The sequence below is a fragment of the Pelophylax lessonae genome, assembly GCF_965119305.1.
Source record: "Pelophylax lessonae genome assembly, chromosome: 2".
NCBI lineage: Eukaryota > Metazoa > Chordata > Amphibia > Anura > Ranidae > Pelophylax > Pelophylax lessonae.
In genome coordinates this window covers 740851335-740874252 of record NC_138769.1, presented here as the reverse complement: position 1 = coordinate 740874252, position 22918 = coordinate 740851335, and the positions used below count along the sequence as shown (strand labels likewise).

Below are 22918 nucleotides of genomic sequence, written 5' to 3'. Positions count from 1 at the left end.
CCACACAGTCAATTACACGCTATAAAAGACATAACGATAGGCTCAGTGACTTGGTCAGACCATGCCCCAATTACATTAATTTATGAGTTACCAAACAAAAGAGAAAGGAGAGAAATAACCTGGAGACTGAATGAAAGTCTTTTACAAGATAAGGAGACTATGGCAGAGGTCGAGTCAGAGATAGTTTATTTTTTTTTAACTAACACCACTGCAGACTCAGACCCAGGGATAATATGGGAAACACACAAAGCAGTTATACGAGGAATTCTTATAAAACATGGGGCCAGGATCAAAAAACAGCGAACTAAACAATTAGATCACCTACTTCAAGCTCTTTATAAAACAGAAGCAAAACATAAGCATGCACCATCAGCGGAGGGAAAGGATGAGCTCTTGAAAATAAGGAGAGATATTAATGAACTCTTATCCTTTAGAGCTAAAGCAGCAACTCAGAAAACTAAAAGGATTTTCTATGAAGCAGGGGATAAATGTGGGAAGCTATTAGCAAAATCACTCAAAGACCAAAATCTGACAACATATGTACCACATATAGTAACAGACGCAGGACAGAAACTTGTATACCCCAAACAGATAACTCAAGAATTTAAAAAATATTATGAAACATTATATAACTTAAAAACCCAAACAGCCCCACAAACGCAGATGGAGGAATATGTATATACCTCACAAATGCCTCAGTTGTCAGAAGAGGAGAGTAAAATACTCGAGTCCCCTATAACATCTGCGGAGATAATGGAAACTATAAAGAATATTAAAGTAGGGAAGGCACCTGGACCTGACGGGTTTACTATTCATTACTATAAGAAGTTAATGCCACACCTGAAGGAATTTATGAGGGATATGTTCAATGCCTGGGGGGCAGAGAATAGAATCCCTAAAGAAACCATACATGCACATATATCGGTAATCCCTAAGGAAGGGAAAGACCCTACCTCGTGCAAAAGTTACAGACCAATTTCCCTGTTGAACACTGACTTTAAAATTTTCACAAAGATTTTGGCAGTCAGACTACAGAAATACCTGACAAAGTTGATCCATTTGGACCAGGTCGGATTTGTCCCAACCCGAGAGGCAAGGGACAACACGACCAAGCTATTGAGCTTATTACATATAACACACCAAAATAAAATACCAACAGTCTTGCGTTCGACAGGGTCAGGTGGGAGTATATGTTCACGGTCCTTCGCTATATAGGGATAGGGGAGAAAATGTTAAAATGGATAATACAGAGCTATTCAGTCCCTTCTGCAAAAGTGAGGGTAAACGGAATTTTATCTACAGAGTTTTTAATTACAAACGGAACGAGACAGGGTTGCCCCCTGTCCCCGCTCCTGTTTGTATTATCACTGGAACCCTTCCTGTGCAGAATCCGAATGAACTCGGATATTTCGGGCATCAGCGTGGGAAAGGATCAGTATAAAATATCAGCGTATGCCGACGACGTCCTATTCTCGATCACGAATCCAATTATATCACTCCCCAACTTGTTACACGAGCTGGAGAGATACGGAACTCAATCTAATATGAAGATAAATTTCATTAAATCCGAAACAATAGGAATAGAACTTACAGGGACACTCCAACAACAGTTAAGGGCAAATTTTAAATTGAACTGGACTAAGACAGCCCTTAAATACTTGGGGACATCGATCACACCAAATATATCGCAATTGTTTAATCTGAACTTTATTCCCTTACTAAAATCTATAAAACTACTACTGCTAAGGTGGAGAGGAGGAATGCATTCATGGATGGGAAGGTGCAATATAATTAAAATGAGTGTTATACCAAAATTCCTGTACATTTTTCAGGCACTTCCCATACACATCCCACCTCGATACTTGATGCAGATTGAAACTATGATAATGAATTTCATCTGGAATTCAAAACGTCCGAGAGTAGGGAAAAAATATCTATTTAAAGCGAAAACAGATGGGGGCTGGCAGTCCCGAACATAAAGAAATACTACCAAGCCATTCAACTGGGAAGAGTGATTGACTGGTGTCGACACAGAGAATATAAGCTCTGGCCAAACTTAGAGCAGGCACAATGTGAGATCTCGTTGAAAAGAGCCCCATGGTGTTATAAGATCCTACCAGTATCAATAAAGAAACATCCTATTATAGGAAACACGATCAAAACTTGTGCAAAAATATTTAAACAGGATAAATTAATACGGGAGAACTCCGTACTGTATCCAATACTAGGAAACCCCCACTTTGAGACAGGATATCAAGACAGGAAATTTAAGACCTTAGCAGATAGAGGAATTATACAAATATCTGACTTCCTAACAGAGACAGGCTGGGTAACGATGGAGGAATTAACAGACGTTTCAGGCCACTTCGGCCTAGATCTATGGCGGGCCTTTCAACTTCGCCATTTTTTGGGAACATTGCAAGTCCCCTCCCAGGATGATAAAGAGGTAACACCTTATGAAAAATTATGCACCCAAAATGGAATTATGGAACATACTATATCTAAAATTTACTCTCTGCTAATGACATCAGTAGAACGGCGTAAACCTCCTTTTTTGAAGGAATGGGAGAGGGAAATGGGTATTGTCTTCTCACTAGAACGGGAAAATCAAATAATTAAGTCAGTATTCTCAACTTCAATTTGCGTTAGAATTCAAGAACTGAATTACAAAATTTTTTCCAGATGGTATTACACCCCGGTTAAGATGAATAAAATTTCTATATTAAATACAGATTTGTGCTGGAGATGTGGGACAGAGAGAGGGACAATGCTCCATATATTCTGGGAATGTCCTAAATTAGAAAAGTTTTGGGAGCAGATTTGGAGGTCAATACAGGAAATTATGAAATGTCATATTCCCAAAGAACCTGCCCTCTTTCTGCTCCATACCCCCAGCATACCGATACAAAATTACAAAAAATCCATTATACCACATCTGGTGAACGCTGCCAGGATATGTATCCCTCTTAAATGGAAAGAGACTGAACCACCTAACATAAACATGTGGTTAAGGAAAGTTGAGGAAATACATAACCTAGAAAAATTGGTCCTATCTGCTCATCAACAAACTGATAAATATGAGAAGAAATGGAAACAGTGGAAAGATTATGTTAATTCAGAAGAAAGGTAATTTCCAAGTACAGGACAAGAACTTGTGCGGAGAAGATAGATATATAATGATATAGGAGTGTAGAGACCTATGCACCATTTTTCTCCCTTTTTTTTTTTTTTTTTTTGGGGGGACAGGGGGGAAAGGGGGAAAGAAGGAAAAGGAACGAAATGGGAGTTTTGGGTTCGGTAATAGATTGCCAAAGAAAGGCTAAGGTTCCTTAAAGGGAATAAATGGTTTGCAATTATAACCTTGAAAGCTAAAATGTAATGAATATACTGTATATGTAACCGAACTTAAAGAAATAAAGATATAATTTGAAAGAAATTTTCTGAGATACTGCATTTTGGGGTGTCACTAGCTGTAAGCCATAATCATTAAAATTAAAAGAAAAATGCTTGAAATATATCACTCTGTGTGTAACACATCTATATAAAATATGAGTTTCAATTTTTGAGTTGAATGACTGAAATAATTTAACTTTTTGGTAATATTCCAATTTCACGAGATGTTTTGTAGGTCACAAGTCTTTGAACTCTAAGATTTCTTTAACATAGCTGCATTCCATATACCATTTTTTTTTGGGGGGGGGGGGGGTTATTGTTAAGCCTCAGCCAAGCTCAACAAGGGTTCCATGGAAGTCTATGGTTTCTTCAGATGTTGCTGGAGCTGTGGCTAATTGACTCCCCATCTGATTGCGCCTGCATAGTTCTGGGACCAAACACCACTTGGCAAAGCCATTTAGGAGGACACCAATAACAGAAAATTGTATCAAACATTTACCAGAATTTTATTTTCCTGGCACCAACCCATGGCAGCATAGATGTGGTAGATCTTCAGTACACTGTCATGGTGGTGCCAGGATTTTTTTTTTTTTTTTTTTTAATGCGAGAAAATCTCTATTTCAAGGGTTCATTTGGAGTAAAAATATTAGGAAAGGCTGCCATCATCTATACCAGCCATTCTTGTCACCAAATGAACCCTTGAAATAACTTTCAGGCCTCAAGGAACCCTTAATAAAGAGGTGCAGTCCACACTACAGGGAACAGGGATATTCAAAAATGATATCTAATCAAACGGTGCTCTGTCTCGAAGTATCCTCCACATGCTTATGATAAAATGTAGAAAGATAAGAGGAGCCAGAAACTCTGGTATCCTCAATCCAGTCTGTATGGGCTACATGGTGGTGACATTAAAAAGGTAACGCGTTTCAGCAAGTAGCCTTACTCAGTGCATGCTACAAGGGCTATGTGACGGTACTCACCGTCACTGGGAGTGAAAGACAGATACTTAATGGTTTGGATTGCTTCAAGTGGGACAGTAATATTTGTCAGCAATATCTCTCAAGAAATATGAAGATTTAATCCCACTTTACACTGACACCTATAGCCTGTTGCTATGAAGTCTGACTCCTAAATAATCATAGCAATACGAAGATGTTTATTCCATGTACTTCAATGTACGGTAGGAGACGGACAGACTGGCATTGGCAGTCTTGTCCTATTGTCTATTGAGGTGGAATGTGGATTGTGTTAAATCTGCCTGTCCCATTGTTAACTGTTAATGAGCCCATTGTTCTGTCCAGGTGGCTAGATAATCAGTTCAGGTTAATTCTGTTTCTGTATACAATTTCATCTGCATATGATAATGTAATCAGGCAACCCCTGACCTGTGTGTGGTAATCTGATCAGGAGGGGGAGGTCCATGCTGTATATAAATTCTGTGTGACTGTTCAATAAAGAGTAATTCTAGTACAAGCTAAGTTGTTGGCTAGCTTTGTATGAGGGAAAATCTGGTATATATGTTCATGACTTCAAGGAAGCCGTATACTGACAGAAGACCACAAGTACAGTGTGGGTTGGCGGTTCCGTTACAGGCTATTTGCTGAAACACATTAGCTGCTTTTTAATGTCACTGCCCTGTAGCCAATAAAATACTTGAATACAGATACCAGAGCTGCCAGCTCTTATCGTTCTACTCAAGGAATCCCTACTAAGAATAATTCAGGGGGGGAAGAATGGACCCTGCACAGACTTTGGAAAAAATCATTGGCGTCACGTTGTTGGCCCAGGAGATTAAGTGGCCACAGCTCAAGGAACCCCCAGCAACCTCTGGAGAAGCCCTGGTAGAGAATGGCTGCCAGCTCTGGGGACATCGGGGATGGCCAGTGAACACAGTGGATACAAACAGGAAAGCAAGCAGAGAGTGACTCCCAGAGGAGAATGGCAGTAATGAAGGTGGTTGGGTGTGGGGGGGGGGGGATGGGGCATAGGCTGAGTGGAGGGCCTGATCCAAATCCACTGCAGAGGTGGTCACATGTGCATTGCCGGCTCCACTTGGTTTACATTGCACATGGAAATCCCCTTTAGGGGCCACCCAACCCCAATCACCCCCCAGCTGTCAAGTTTACATTTTTCAAACAGATCTCCAGCATGGAACACTCCGATTGGATACACAGATTTTATTTCAGAAGAATTAACAAAAAGGTGGAATATTCACATTGCACACAAGCGCATTGTTGTAAAGCTTCATTTCAGCAGACACATTTCCAGAAAAAAATTCAGAAAATTTAAAAAACACAACCCAAAAACACCGTCCATTACAGAGAACTACAGGCCTAAACAGGGGACATCACTGGAAACAAGAGGGCCGGTGCACTGTGAGGCCGGGTTCACACTGCCGCATGGAGCGGCTCACAGCAGGGGTCCGGTGAGTCCCTGTTCACCGTCTCAGGAACGATTACAATCTGAATTTGGACCTGAAATGGATCAGAAGACGCACAGGACTCCTGTGAAATTTGCACCGGAGATATGTGAACCGGCTCCATAGAGAGCCGGTCACAATCTTCTGGAAATGCGAATTGGATACGGTGAGTGGACACCGCAATAGTGTGAACCCAGCCTGAAAAAGCTGCTTAGAAAGTAGAGGATACAACAAGCTTACATCAGAGTGTATACTGCCATTGTCACATAGAGCGGATATTATAGGTGGAGCTGATGTACCGCATTTCCAACTGTCTTCTATTATCCTCCAGATACTCCAGTGGTGCCCCCCTCCCCCCCCCAATAATAGTGACTAGAATTATGGCCTAGCAGTGCCAGCGCCAGGGGGGTCAATTCCCAGAACAACCTTATCTACAAAGTGTTCATGTATTCTGCCTCTGCTAGGTATTCCTCAGGTTATTCTCCATAAAGCCAGTCCTAATGTGTGTATATGGGTGACAGAGTGTAAGCTCCTCTGGTACAGAGACTGATGTGACTGTGGGGGAGGGGACATTAGAGTGTAAGCTCCTCTGGTACAGATACTGATGTGACTGGCTCAGTGATCTCTGTACAGCACTGCGGTATATGTCAGGGATATATAAATGTATAATAATAATAGTGTGTGACTGTGGGGGAGGGAACATTAGAGTGTAAGCTCCTCTGGTACAGAGACTGATGTGACTGTGGGGGGGCATTAGAGTGTAAGCTCCTCTGGTACAGAGACTGATGTGACTGGCTCAGTGATCTCTGTACAGCACTGCGGTATATGTCAGAGATATATAAATGTATAAAAATAATAATAGTGACTGAGTGGGGACATTAGGGTGTAAGCTCCTCTGGTACAGAGACTGATGTGACTGTGGGGGGGCATTAGAGTGTAAGCTCCTCTGGTACAGAGACTGATGTGACTGGCTCAGTGATCTCTGTACAGCACTGCGGTATATGTCAGAGCTATATAAATGTATAATAATAATAATAGTGTATGACTGTGAGGGGAGGGGCCATTAGAGTATAAGCTCCTCTGGTACAGAGACTGAGGTGATTGTGGGGGAGGGGACATTAGAGTGTAAGCTCCTCTGGTACAGATACTGATGTGATTGGCTCAGTGATCTGTGTACAGCACTGCGGTATATGTCAGCACTATATAAACATATAATAGTGTGGAGTGCAAACTCCTCCGGAGCAAGACATAGATACTGGCATTAAGAAAGAGGATGGGGTTCAGCACTGGAGTATGTGGGAGAAATGTGCAGCTAGAGGATTTAAAATAATCCGAATACATTTCAGGTGAAATAATAAAAAAAAAAAAAAAAAATGTGCTGTTCTAACAAACTGTTTTCTTTGGAAAGCAGCCACAGCCTGAGTAGAAAAGCCAGTTATCTGCCAGCATTCTGCTGCAGGGACTCTTGCACTCTCTGGAAGCAGTGGTCTCTCTCCAGAGGAACAATACTCCTGCGGAGTCAGAACCCTCCAATCAGGAGGGAGCATAAGCTTTTCGTATTTCACAGCTAAAGGTCTGACTCAGCAGGGGGGTGTGTGTCAGACCTCAGTAGAGAGACCACTGTTTCCACATAAGGAGCAGGGATCCTCTGCAGCATGCTGGCAGGGGACAGGCTGCTTCCAACTAAGGCTGTGGCTGTTTTCTAAGGAAATTACATTAGTAGACGTTGCACAATTTTGGTTACCTGGAACGTATTTGGCTAATTTATACTGAAGATTCAGTTGGGCTTTAATGGCGTCCATCTCTACATTTCACTCAACTGAAAGGAGCGTTTTTAAGGGGCCCCTTGTAAACCAACCCATTCAAGGAGATTCTAGACCAGTGAAGCTGAATCTATTCCTCCATTAGAGCAGTTATACAAAGTGTTTCTGCCTCATGGCGGGGGGGCCCTTTAAAAATGGCGAAGGAGGATGCGGTCTATGACATCACAGCGCTAGTTGTGTCTCATACAATGAATGCGATCATTTCTCATATTTACATCATGAAAAGCAAATCTTTATTGATGTGCGGTAAACTGCGATTCTACGGCAAATCTTAAGCAGAAGAAAAATATACAAAAATTTACAGAGAGGAAGATCCTTTAAAAAAAATTAACTTTAAAAAGACATTGTGAAATCCGGGGAGCCAGAAACGCGTTCCGTCAGTTTGAGGGTCGACATTGAAGCGTCAGCAAAAGGTGAGAGACCTGGGCTTAGAATAAAGCCATCAGGCCATTAAAGTGACCCTCTCATAAAAGAAATGGGGGCTGCCATCGCAGATTTTTTTTTTACCTGGCTTTCTTAGGGATCCTGTTGCTTTGATGCCTTCAAGCTGAACTGCAGGTATGGATTTTATTGCATAGTCCAGCTGGGAGAAATGCAAGTATGCATGTGCCATACCTGTGGAAGCGGAGAATCGCTGGTAGTCCTCAGCACTACTACAATGATCGCTGCTGTTTTCCAGGTTCCGAGCAGCTGCCCTGCTCTACAGTAACCACAAGAGGGCGCTTGCTTGGCAGGGACGCTATTCACAGACCATGCATTTTTCTTAAAGCGGAGTTCCGGCCTCAAAAACAACTTTGGGCCATCCGCTTGCTTTAAATCACCTAAAAAACAATTGGATACTCCCGATTTTTTTTTTTTTTGCTTTACTTACCTTGTTTTTGAAGAAAATATACTTGCCTTTCTTCCACTTCCTCCCTCTGTGACCGCGGCCCGCGCCGTCACTTCCTGCTTGCATTGACTCCTGGGAGCTGAATGTCATCGCTCCCAGGAGTCAATGCACCTGCACCGGCCCCGCTCGTCACTTCCGGCATGCCCAGAAGCTGTGCAGGGATGACGCGCCTGCACCGGAAGTGACGAGCGGGGCCGGTGCAGGGCATTCTGGGACCGAAGAGGATGCCCTGGCTTCAGCTGCCCACACCTGAGATGGCAGCACTGGACAAGAAATTTTCAAGGTAAATATCTCTTCTAAAAGGTAAGTGTGACCTGGGACAGTTCAGAGGCTGTCCATTCTGGAATGTACTAGCCCTGACTGTCCCGGGGGGATTTTTACCTCAAAAACATTTGAGGTCAGAACTCCGCTTTAATGAATGCAAGGTGTTCTCTGACCGGAAGAGGTGGAAAAAGGGTGCGGTGAAGTCACAATCTCCACCTAGTACAACCAGAGAATACCTTACATTTGTTGAGAAAAATGCACCTGTGCCAAGCAAGCGACCCCCCTGCTATTGCTATGCCACAGGGCAACTGCTCAGCATGGAATCCATGCCTTCCTGGGACTGATCTCCTACTGCCGTTCCTGGATTCCAGATGCATCCCTACTGATGCAACCCCTGTATGATGCCCTGAAGACCAATCCTTTCCTACTATCCCCAGAGGCCCTCACTAACTTTGAACTTCTAAAAGAAATTCTGTCCATGGCCCACGCCCTCCTGAACTATAAGAAGCCTTTCAAGCTATTGGTCTCAAAGAGAACGGGACATGCCACAGGAGTACTGGCTCAGGCCCATTGGTTACTATTCCTGCCAACTGGACCCGGCCATTGGTTACTATTCCTGCCAACTGGACCCGGTGGCTAGGGGGGACCCTCCTGTCTCAGAGCCGTGTTTGCAGCCCAGGCCCCCCCTGGACAAGACTGCTGACCTCGTGTTGGGTCATCATCTCATCCTCCTGGCCCCTCATGATATAGCAGCCATACTGAATCAAGTACAGCCAAGACACCTGTCGCAAGCAAGACATCTCAGACTTCAATACTCACATTGGTCCGAGGTGGGAAAGTGTACCTATGCTATAAAACCCACCTGTACCAAGCAAGCAACCCCCCTGTGGTTGCTATGCTGCAGGGCAACTGCTCAGCATGGGATCCTGAAGACTGTGGCAGGCATTGCATTAGCGGAAACTACTACAGCGATCTCCAGCTTCCACTGGATAGTATATGTATACTCACATTGGTCCAAGGTGGGCAAGTGTACCTATGCTATAAAACCCCCCCTGTGCCAAGCATGCGACCCCCCATGAGGTTGCTATGCCGCAGGGCAATTGCTCAGCATGGGATCCTGAAGACTGTGGCAGGCATTGCATTAGCGGAAACTACTACAGCGATCCCCAGCTTCCACTGGATAGTATGTGTACTCACATTGGTCCAAGGTGGGCAAGTGTACCTATGCTATAAAACCCACCTGTGCCAAGCAAGCAACCCCCTGTGGTTGCTATGCCGCAGGGCAGCTACTCGGCATGGGATCCATAAGATGGATTGCAATCAATGTAGTAGCGGAAATCACTGCAGACCTATATATCCAAGGTGGTCGAAAGTAACTAAGCTATGCTGGAGGCTGTGCAACAGCATAAGGTAAGCAATGGAAAGTGCTCCTTGGTCAGCACTGGCCATGTGAGCGCAATAACCAATGAGAATTCTTTGGAGGTGTCTTTGCTCTATGACAGCATCCCAGGATAAAGAAGACGTTCTCACTGGTCAGAGCTGGCCAATAAGCACATGCCGTTGCGAGCAATATGCTGCTATAGAGCCTCCAGAAAAGTTTGGTGACGCTCGAAGGGTGTTGAAAAACAGAGATCAGATGAGATACAAGTACCGAGGACTGGAGGGGGTGGCGAGAGTGATGCGAGTAAGTTCACATTTTTAATTTTTTGTGAAAAGGTGAACTAATCCTTTAAGGGCTTGGACTGAAAATACAATCTCAGGTGCCTTAAGTGCTGTTGAGGAAGGAGCAGAGACAAACCACATCAAGGGAAGGTTGGATCTGGATCTGAGGGGCATTCAAGAGTTCGTTCCACAGAACTGATGACTTTGTGGGACAGGAGGAGCAGAGAAACTACAGCGAGGGAAGGTGGTCATCAACAGGATCTAAGGGACATTCAAGCATTAGTTCCACAGAACTGATGACTTTGTTGGATGGGAGGAGCAGAGACAAACCACGCTGAGGGAAGGTTGGTGTCAACAGGATCCAAGGGACATTCAAGCATTAGTTCCCCAAAACTGATGACTTTGTTGGACGGGAGGAGCGGAGACAATCCACACCAAGGGAAGATTTGTGTCAACAGGATCTGAGGGAGTCAAGAGTTTGTTCCACAGAACAATAAGAACTTTGTTAGCTGTCGGTCTTTTAAATGGTGAAAATGCCAAAACCAGAAGCTGATGGCAACACTACACTGGTGCCAATCCAGGACAGGTCATGCCCAACAATCAACTTCTCCCTCTAATGTACTATGGGAGGCTCTGAAGGGAAGTAACTGCCTTCTCCTACCATCAGGGTATGCGGAGGGCTCTAGAGCCAGGTTTCCCAACAAAGGTTCCATGGAAGGTTACAATGTGTGCCTTGAGCAATTTCTGCCTCTTGGATAAGTTACCACTGACACCATTGATCTTTTAGGGGGATAATTCTTCCCAATGACCACAAGTGTAAGGCGCGTTCTTCCTACTGACCATCACACTAATGAGTTGTATAGATATAGTAATTTTTAGCAGAGGGTTCCCTCGAGACCAGAAAGTTATTTCAAGGGTTCCTCGCTGTTGAAAAATTTGAGAAAGGCTTTTCTAGTCATCCCACAGCCAGCACAAAGGACGGAAGGAGGAAGAATATCTGGCCTCCGGTCTCTCAATGCCCGCCTCCAGCAGAAGGAAGTAATAGGTCAGTGATAGATGGGCAGATCATTCATAGAGAAGGTCACGCTACATTTTGGCACCATGGAAATCTCAGTAACAATTCCAATGACAAGGATTGCCCTTGGTGCTCCCTATAGGCACATACTAATCACTCCTCTTGTGAGCATAACGAGGTTTGCCCAACTATGAGCAGGGAAAGGACTAAAACAATCTTCTGCCATCCAGGGACTCAAAAGAGGAAAAACTTGATGGAAACCTTCCAACCTACCCAACCAATGTGAACACACAGCGGTTTCCAGATGTATGGAGATCAGCTGAGTACAGCTTCTCCATCTCCATTCAGTGCCGTTCCATTGCTTTCATGCTGGACTCAGGGCAACTAATGCCTTGTTTCCACTGAGTGGAATGGTTCCGGTCGGTACAGTTTGGAAGGGTTAGAATGGTCCGGCCCTTCTCAGGTGAGCGTTTCCACTGCAAGTCGGACCGCCAGGGGCCATGTGGGGTTTACAACAAATGCCCTTTGACGTGAGCACTGAGGTTTTCCTGTCCGCCAATCAGTGGAATGTATCGTGTGACGCCAGTAACTCCGCCCTAACCGTACCATTTCCTATGGCCCTACATCTGAAGGAGGACCAGGAATGGTGCGGTTTGGTTGTATGGGCCACTTTCATAATGGAAACACCCAAAATAGCGTACCGTACTGAACCGACCCGAACCGATCCGCTCAGTGGAAATGAGGCACAAATGGCCAATAAGTGAGCGGTGAAGGTCAGAAGATTCCTGCTGGTCTACAACAGAAGGCAAGCGAAGGGGAACTCTGGCTGAGAAGGAAGGTCCCTATTAAATTAGCAAGGGTACAATCCACTGGCACAGGATCAAATCAGATGTAAAAAGATAAATACAATACTAGGTCCAGAAAGTAAGGGTGGGGACCCGTTTGGAATGCGGACCGGAGCTGGTGGACTCCTATATACTAAAATGTTAGGAGGACCTGTTCTGACGCTCAGCAGTGTCTCATAAGAGTCTATATTTACGACAGACCGTGGGGGGGGGGTGCAAGGAAAGTCTCTGCAAAAAAATTCCCAAAACCTCACCCTACCAGCCAGAAAATAATTTTATACTGGCCTGGGGCAGTGCAGGTGGGAGGAGCCGCTCTGATCTCACTGTAACCTCCATGCATTTCTTCAATATTAGATGGGTGCCATTGCTGGTATTCCTCCAGATTACAAATCACTTCCACCTAAATCTGAGTTATGTAGGCATAAAATACATCAGTTTGCCCCCCCCTCCCCCAGCCCTGATTAATATGAAACAATTAAACATTTTCAATCAAATTTTGTTTTCGAGACCTAGTGATGTCATCACTGACTCTTAGCTCTGTATTTGATCAAGTTTGGTGGGAGTGGCCTGTAAACTTTACAGCACCCTGCCTCAGATCTTCTTTTAAGAGCCTGAGTGTTATATAAAAGAACACAAGTCCAACATCCCTTTGGACATGCATGCTCCACTCTGCTTTTGTGGTGCAATCTGCTGATCAGTTTTTCATCAGTACACAGGTAATCAAGCAACTGATCAGCAGGTTGGACATACAGAACCCCAAGCAAATGATCCTCAGATTGCACGACTATAAGTCTACAGAACCCAGTGGCAATCAGGAAGGCTCATGCACTTCCTAAGGGAAGTTGGGGATGTGTTCTTTCATATAAGGGAAGCAGGGGATGCGTTCTTTCATGTAAGGGAAGCCGGGCATGGGTTCTTTCATATAAGGGAAGTTGGGGATGTGTTCTTTCATATAAGGGAAGTTGGGGATGTGTTCTTTCATACAAGGGAAGCCGGGGATGGGTTCTTTCATACAAGGGAAGCCGGGGATGGGTTCTTTCATACAAGGGAAGCCGGGGATGGGTTCTTTCATACAAGGGAGGCTGGGGATGGGTTCTTTCATGTAAGGGAGGCTGGGTTCTTTCATATAAGGGGAGCCGGGGATGGGTTCTTTCATACAAGGGAAGCCGGGGATGGGTTCTTTCATACAAGGGAAGCCGGGGATGGGTTCTTTCATACAAGGGAAGCCGGGGATGGGTTCTTTCATACAAGGGAAGCCGGGGATGGGTTCTTTCATACAAGGGAAGCCGGGGATGGGTTCTTTCATACAAGGGAAGCTGGGAATGGGTTCTTTCATATAAGGGAGGCTGGGGATGGGTTCTTTCATATAAGGGAGGCTGGGTTCTTTCATATAAGGGAAGCCGGGGATGTGTTCTTTCATATAAGGGAAGCCGGGGATGTGTTCTTTCATATAAGGGAAGCTGGGGATGTGTTCTAACATAAAGGGAAGCTGGGGATGCGTTCTTTCATATAAGGGAAGCTTGGGATGTGTTCTTTCATATAAGGGAAGCGGGGGATGGGTTCTTTCATATAAAGGAAGCTGGGGATGTGTTCTTTCATATATTGCTTTGTAGAGTGACTGATGCCAGCACTAAAGATGGCTCCCACACATGTAGAGTAAAAATGATTGACAGCAGGGAAAGTAAACAGCTGTGAGAGGTTGGCCTACGACAACTTTACAGGGAATTGATGGGAATTTAAATTTCAACACAGAAGAGAACTTGCAGCAAAAAAGCAAGGCTGGAATTCAGCTTTAGGTGTCCATGCAACAAATCTCAAACTAAAAAATGAGCTTCGATTAGGTTGTCTATCAGGCTGAGCAAGCTAGGAAAGTCTTCATGATGTGAGCCTGCAAACAGGGCCCAAAAACTCCCAAATCATGAGCCCAGCCCCCGCACACATCAAATCACAACGTCTGTTTATGCATGATTGGAGAATAAATCTGTCCATTGCGCTGCAGGCCGCTCTCCTCCAGCGGCAGGCGGTCGGTAATAACTTTTCATTGAGAAGTGGACGGTGAAGGAAGAAGGCTATAAAAGCACAAGGACGAGCCTGCTTGGCAGAGGATGGATATATGTTTAATAAATAGAAAAAAAAAAAAAAGCTAAATTACAGAGCCACGGCAATAAGGCACTAAAAGATTAGCTTCATATCCTGCAAACCAAATAAAAACTGCTCTGCAAATGACACATACAAAAAAAACCAGGGGAGCGTGATACATAGGCAACGATTCCCGAATTCCCTCAGCGTATCACTCAAGGTAAAAAAAAGTAAAGGGATTGATTTAAAATGACTCCCAGGCCGGGTCATCAGCGAGATTGTCCGGGAATTCGGGGGGGCGGGGCCTCTTATACACAGAGAGTCTACCTGCACAAAGCATTGGATGATTCTTGGTAAGCTGCCGCAGAGAGAGAGCGCGAGGCGGTGTGATTAGTGACGTCACCGCAGGGAGACGTGTGAGGAGAGCAGTCCGTAGCGTTTAAAGCTGCGCGTCTTCCAAATAAAAAAAAAATTAAAATTGAGTCTTTACTTGTTCCGGGATTGCTTCCGCTCAAAGAACTGGAAAATAAAGAAAAAAAACGTTAGTAATTGCAGTCAATAAAAATGCGCCAATAACATGGAAGGAGTTTAACCATTTAAGGACCGGGCTATTTCCAACACTTCTTGATTACAAGTTAAAATCTTTTTTTTTTGCGAGAAAATTACTTAGAACCCCCCCACATACACATATATATATATATATATTTATATATATATACATACATACATACACACACACACACATACATATTTTTATTTATTTTATTTTAGCAGAGACCCTATAGCAGTGATGCTGAACCTTGGCACCCCAGATGTTTTGGAACTACATTTCCCATGATGCTCATGTACTCTGCAGTGTAGTTGAGCATCATGAGAAATGTAGTTCCAAAACATCTGGGGTGCCAAGGTTCCCGATCACTGCCCCAGAGAATAAAATAGAGATTGTTGCAATATTTTTTAATTGCACCGTATTCGCGCAGCGGTCGTACAAAAAAAAAAAAAAAAAAACCTTTTTTAATTACAAAAAAATAAGAAAACAGTAAAAAGTTAACCCAATTTTTTTCTATATTGTGAAAGATAAAGTTACGCCGAGTAAATAGATACCCAGCATGTCATTCTTCAAAATTGCGCACACTCGTGGAATGGCGACAAACATTGGTAATTAAAAATCTCCATAGGCGACAATTTAAAAAATGTCTACAGCTTACCAGTTTAGAGGTACAGAGGAGGTCTAGGGCTTGAGTTATTGCTCTCGCTCCAGCGATCGCGGCGATACCTCACATGTGTGGTTTGAACACCGTTCACATATGTGGGCGCGTCTAACTTTTGCTTCTGCGCACAAGCTCGGAGGGACGAAGCGCTTTAATTTTTTTTCCTATTTATTTTAGCTTTTATTTTTTCGCTGTCCCTTTTAAAAAATTCTTTTTTGTGATCACTTTATTCCCATTACAGGCGGTCCCCGGGTTACAAACAACTCCCGCCTACAGACAGATGACACTCCCGCCTACAGACAACACTCACATGCAGACTCCCCCATACAGACAGACTACTCCCCCATGCATACAGACAGACGACTCCCCCATGCATACAGACAGACGACTCCCCCGTGCATACAGACAGACGACTCCCCCATGCATACAGACAGACGACTCCCCCGTGCATACAGACAGACGACTCCCCCATGCATACAGACAGACGACTCCCCCATGCAGACAGACAGACGACTCCCCCATGCAGACAGACAGACGACTCCCCCATGCAGACAGACAGACGACTCCCCCATACAGACAGACAGACGACTCCCCCAGACAGACGACTCCCCCAGACAGACAGACAGACGACTCCCCCATACAGACAGACAGACGACTCCCCCATACAGACAGACAGACGACTCCCCCATACAGACAGACGACTCCCCCTCCAGACAGACGACTCCCCCTCCAGACAGACGACTCCCCCCTCCATACAGACGACTCCCCCCCTCCATACAGACCACTCCCCCTCCATACAGACCACTCCCCCTCCATACAGACCACTCCCCCTCCATACAGACGACTCCCCCTCCATACAGACGACTCCCGCATACAGACGACTCCCCCCATACATTCTCATGGGATAAAAGGAACATTTTGATTTGTAACCTCAGTTTTATAAATGGTGTATATTACAATAGTATATCCAATCAGGAAAAAGAGAGACCCTCAGAGACTCCATGTGAAAACACAGCACACCAATCACCCCAGTGCACCCCCCCCCCTCCACCATTACCTGGGGGTCTGCTGCCAGCGCCACCTGGGGAAATGGAAAGCCAGTAAGCAAAAAAATCTACAGAGTGATAATCCACAGCTATACCCCCAAAATCTGTACATCCTGCAAAACTGGTGTATGAAGAGAAATCAGTCCTGCCGATGTCTTCCCAGTCCCTGTGTGATTAGCACTCTGAGGTGCTGTGTGCGGGTTCCAGACTACAGAACAAGCATTGGCACCTGTGATATTAGATATTGCACGCCATCTACAAGATGTACTCATGGCAGAGTGCGGTGTTGGGGGTCCGTGTTTTGCTTAAACAGAATACACGGCGTTCTTTATTTCTACCTTTCACATCTTTAAAAAAAAAAAAAAAAGGGTACAATTTTATCCCCAACATTAAATCTATTTCTTCAAGTCCACTGAGGGATACAGAAATGCAGAACATTTTGGTCATACTGCCACCTGCAGGAAGCTGAGACACTGGCAAACAGACCCTGTAAAACCTCAACTCCACCCACAATGCTTCAGTTTTGTGAGAAAGCAATACACAGGACCAATAACAAAGCAGTGGGACCCGTGTCACCCAATGGATTTGAAGAAATAGATTTTGAATTCTACAAGTTGGGACATCCAAAAGCAATTCAGTTGGGCAACAGCTACTGATGGATTTGAAATGGAACCGTTGGAAACAAAGAAGAACTAAGTGTACTGATGACTGAATGTGAACTGAATGAGATGAATGCCCCAGAGCAAAGGTCACCAAACTTTTGAAACCAAGGACTACTTTACGGTCCTCCAGGCTTTAGTGGGGCCAGACTCTTGCTGTGGGAGTAGAAAATGCCCCATTTTGTGTGTTATTGGAAGGATTAGTGCCCCACCATTGGTTTCAGAGTGGGAGGAATGGTGCCCCACCATTGGTTTCAGAGTGGGAGGAATGGTGCCCCACCATTGGTTTCAGAGTGGGGGGATTGGCGCCCCACCATTGGTTTCAGAGTGGGAGGATTGGCGCCCCACCATTGGTTTCAGAGTGGGAGGATTGGCGCCCCACCATTGGTTTCAGAGTGGGAGGATTGGCGCCCCACCATTGGTTTCAGAGTGGGAGGATTGGCGCCCCACCATTGGTTTCAGAGTGGGGGGATTGGTGCCCCACCATTGGTTTCAGAGTGGGGGGATTGGTGCCCCACCATTGGTTTCAGAGTGGGGGGATTGGTGCCCCACCATTGGTTTCAGAGTGGGGGGATTGGTGCCCCAACATTGGTTTCAGAGTGGGGGGATTGGTGCCCCATCGATGGTGTCAGATGGAGGAATAGTGCCCCAAGGGCCAGATGAAGGCAAGCAAACAGCCACATCCTGCCCCCAGGCCACAGTTTGGATACCACCGCCCCAGAGGATCAACCTGATGCTCTGAGCAGGACAGTAGAGATCACCGCCAAGGACAATGGCTCCACTTAAGGAACACCGACTTCATCGGCAGCGAGCTAAAACCACCCACCAATCAGGTGGAACATCATAACAACCCAAAGAGGAACAGAACAGGATGTGGTCACCACCGCAAAAAAAATAAAAATTAGTAACCAACCCCTAAGAAGGGAAGGAAGGTTCCAAGAACAGAGTGAGAATGCCTGGCCAGTCAACCAATGTCGTGAGATATTCAAATTGGTGAGAAACCTCAAAGCGTATTATCCCAAAGGGATGGCCAAAGGACTCCAGAAATTGAGAACAAACCAAATGGGCACAGGGGAGGGTGCAGAGAATTACTCCAACAATAGGTGGGCAGGGATGATTACAAATAGCCACCCCGGACTACTGCATCAAAAGGCATAAGGCTGAGTAGACCATTCCACCACAAAGTCCCAGCAGTGTTACTGGGGACCTGCCTGCTTAATCTAGAACATAGGCTACTATAGGCCACCTTAAACAGCTGAAAACTTTTTTTATCAAAGACAAGACCAAGGAAGGAATCTCAAGAGGCTTAATCAGGAGGCTGCAGATTAGCCTCCGAAGATGAAGATTTTAGCATGTGCTGTCTGCTGGCAATCTAGGAGAACACAGGGACCTCCATCGATAGTTTCTTCTTGACATGCAGAAGATGAGGCGCAACCAGATGCGGAAACCTCTCAATGAAATGGAGACTACAGATAAAGAGGGGCTGGAGGCAGCACACGGTCCAAAGTGAGACCATGCAGTTGAAAGTACCGCTTTTGTTGATGGCAAACATGACGTCCAGGTCAGGGGTCTTGTGCAGTCCCATACCATCATAAATTTTTATGCCGTGATGCCATTGCTTCAATAAAAACTTTTTGACGTTGTTTCAAAGATTATCGGTGTGCTGGCGATATAAACCTTAGATCACTTAGCCTGTCGCAGTTAATTCTTAAGCCTCGTACACCCGCAACGATTATCGTCCGACCGATCGTCCGACTTTTGTCCAGAGTGGTGTTTTGTTGGTTGGAATGAGCATAGACTGCACACGAATTTTCTCGCCCGACAAAATTCTACTTCAGAAGTGATGTCATGTGTTGGTTTGCTTTCTTTGTGTTCTTTCTTCTCTGAGCATGCCCAGACTTGCTCATTAGATTTTTCCCCATCGAAATCTGTACTGACTGCACGAAAATCGGCCGTGTTTTGACGGCGGACAAAAATTTTATAGCCTGCACACCAGATTTTTTTTGGCCGAAAAGTCGGAGTCGGTTGTCGGAAGCATCATACTAACAAGCCGAAAATCGGCAGATCGGTCGTCGGACGAAAATTCCCTGCCGAATTTCTACATGTGTGTACGGGGCTTTACACCTTTGTGAAGGCAAAGATTTTGCATCAAAACAGTGATGTCCAACAGAGTCAGGGGACCCAATCACAGCAGAATCACTCAAAAAAACCCGGAACAAGCGTGCTGCTGACCCCACACAAAAATGGAGTCCTCTCAGGACGGGAAAGATGAAACCACTGCATTAATCCCAGGAGATGGAGGGTTCACATTTGGGACCGTTGGAGCCATAGGGACCATCTATGGGTTTAGCTCTTCACAGGTACATGGGAGGACTAAGAGCATCAACTTGAGAAGGAGAGGCCATGTTGGAAGGGTAATCACTCAGCATCTTACAAGCTTCTAAAGAGAAAAGGGGGGAATTTTCCTGGATAGTGAAGAAAGGAGCCACTGGCCCACAGAGAGTAGACTTCTTTAGTGAAGATACTATCAGAAGACATGGACGAGGAGCCATAAACCAGGCAAAAACCTTGTGAGCAACTATATAAAGTGTTATGATCTAAACCAACAGCTACAGGCACTTCTCACATTCCCATAATGAATGGCAATATTGCTGCGCTAACACTCACAAGAATTATAAAAATTTATAAAAGAGGTGGAAAGCAGCCACACAAATCTGGAATAATAAACAGATCCAAGTAGAAATATTGTAAATACTGTGGCGCTACTCCTATAAAAAAGGCCCAAACTGACTGGACCAGACAGTCCTTTAGTGTCCACTCCAAGCAAGAAAGGTGCAAAGCTGTAGATCCGGAGAACCACCACCAGACACACTGATCACAGAGATCCGATATGGCCAAATGTATGAAAGCCCAGGGCGATCCTCCTCCTCCCGATAATGCAGGACTCACAGATTCCACCATATAAAATTTGCATGAAACAAAGAGCAGGACACTTTCATAGCGCACACTGTCAATTGCTTTTTAATAACACACCGGATTAAGAACACTTACAAGATAGATGATTAAAACAGGCATCTTATCTGTTAGAAGGTGTTCCCCTCCGTGTGCCGTGCTGTATTCCGAAAACCGCCAGAAAGATGGCCGCTACATCTCCTCCGTACCAGCGTGCGTCACCGTGAGTGCAACCCGATGCATTTCGTCATCAACAGACGTCGTCTAGGGGTGTCAGTTTGGGCCTTTTAGTAGTAGCGCCACAGTATTTACAATATTCCCATAATGATGTACATAATACTAAAAGAAAAAACATAATGTGCCGCGGTTCCCTTACCCAGTGTAAAATAAACTAACGTTATGTGAAGTCTCAACACAGAAACGATCAGTTGATAAACTCTCCCCGTGATTACTCCTAATATCGTAAAACCAGGTAAAAATTTATTAAAAATCCACAAGAGTATCTACTTACTATTTTCCCCAAGCAGGCCACGTGTCCCTGTGGCCTAACACATGGGCCGGGTTGTTGGGCAACAGGATGGCACGGCGCTTGTACCCTGTAAGAGAATCGGTGCTGGTGGCTTGTGAAGTGTCACGGATACAACAAATTAGCAAGGTTTTTTTACACGGTTTTAGTGTGGTGCTCTTGAAACACCTAAAAAATGTGGGTACTCTTGTGGATTTTTAATAAAAATGTTATGGTTATGCGATATTAGCACTATTGGCAATCCTTTTTTTGGACAGTTTCTCTCATTATTTTTTGCAGGACCTCTCAAGCTCCATCAGGTTGGATGGGGAGCATCAGTGTACAGCCATTTTCAGATCTCTCCAGAGATGTTCAATCGGGTTCAAGTCTGGGCCACTCAGGGACATTCACAGAGTTGTCCTGTAGCCACTCCTTTGTTATCTTGGCTGTGTGCTTAGGGTCGTTGTCCTGTTGGAAGATGAACCTTCTCCCCAGTCTGAGGTCCAGAGCACTCTGGAGCAGGTTTTCATCAAGGATGTCTCTGTACATTGCTGCATTCATCTTTCCTTCAATCCTGACTAGTCTCCCAGTTCCTGCCGCTGAAAAACATCCCCGCAGCATGATGCTGTCACCACCACGCTTCACTGTAGGGATGGTATTGGTCAGGTGATGAGCGGTGCCTGGTTTCCTCCAGACATGACGTTCACCATTCAGGCCAAAGAGTTCAATCTTTGTTTCATCAGAGCAGAAAATTTTGTTTCTCATGGTCAGAGTCCTTCAGGTGCCTTTTGGCAAACTCCAGGTGGGCTGTCATGTGACTTTTACTGAGGAGTGGCTTCCGTCTGGCCACACCCACACAGGCCTGATTGGTGGAGTGCTGCAGAGATGGTTGTTCTTCTGGAAGGTTCTCCTCTCTGGACAGAGAAACACTGGAGCTCTGTCAGAGTGACCATTGGGTTCTTGGTCACCTCCCTGACTAAGACCTTCTTCCCCCGATCGCTCAGTTTGGCTGGGCGGCCCAATCTAGGAAGAGTCCTGGTGGTTCCAAACTTTTTCCATTTACAGATGATGGAGGCCACGGTGCTCATTGGGACCTTCAATGCTGCAGAAATGTGTCTGTACCCTTCCCCCAATCTGTGCCTCCATACAATCCTGTCTTGGAGGTCTACAGACATTTCCTTGGATGTCATGGCTACTGGTAACTGTGGGACCTTACATAGAGAGGTGTGTGCCTTTCCAAATCATGTCCAATCAACTGAATTTACCACAGGTGGACTGAAATCAAGTTGTGGGAACATCTCAAGGATGATCAGTGGGAACAGGATGACCCTGAGCTCAATTCTGAGTGTCATGGCAAAGGGTGTGAATACTTATGTACATGGGATATTTTTCGTTTTTTATTTTTAATAAATTTGCAAAGATTTTAAACAAACTTCTTTCACGTTGTCATTATGGGGGATTGTTTGTAGAATTTTGAGGAAAATAATGAATTTAATCCATTTTGGAATAAGGCTGTAACATAAAATGTGGGAAAAGTGAAGCGCTGTGAGTACTTTCTGGATGCGCTGTACTTACCATTTTAAGACAATTTTTTGGCACATATATTGTGAACTTTTATATTATTACCTTTATTTTTGCCTTCATAATATAGGATTCCATTTGCAATACAGTTGTAACATTGTTGTACGGTTACACTTGTGTGAGTAATCACGGAGAATGTGTTTGGGTTTATCAACCGATCGTTTCTCTATCGAGACTCCACATAATAACGTTGGTTTTACACCGGGTAAAGGAAGCGCGGCACATTATAGGTTTTCTTCTAGTATTATGGACGAGGACGGGGAGCCCCCTGGTGGTAATGTGGACACTCGTCAAGTTCGCTGTTTAGTGAAGATTTGAGCTGCACAACCTTGACCTCCCTCCATGAAATGGAGACTACAAGTTGAAGAGGGGCTGGAGGGAGCACACAGTCCAAAGTGAGACTGTGCGGTTGAAAGCAATTCTGTTAATGACAGCAAGCATGGTGTCCAGGTGACATGCCTTATGGAGGGGTCCTGTGCAGTCCCATACCATCATCATTTTTATGTGGTGATGGCAGGGGTGTAACTACAGGGGTTGCAATTGCAACCGGGCCCCATGCTCCAGGAGGCCTGTGC

At 44.9% G+C, this 22918-nt stretch overlaps 1 protein-coding gene across 1 annotated transcript in view; it reads right to left on the bottom strand.

Annotated features, from left to right (window-relative positions):
• Positions 1-14362: 14362 nt before the first annotated feature.
• NUMA1 (nuclear mitotic apparatus protein 1) overlaps positions 14363-22918 on the bottom strand; it is a gene marked incomplete at its 5' end in the record, with an annotated part of 135223 nt that continues 126667 nt past the window's right edge. The window contains 1 exon segment of the mRNA XM_082248294.1: positions 14363-14908. Within this exon segment, the coding sequence (XP_082104420.1) occupies positions 14876-14908 (33 nt within the window). The 3' untranslated portion in view covers positions 14363-14875.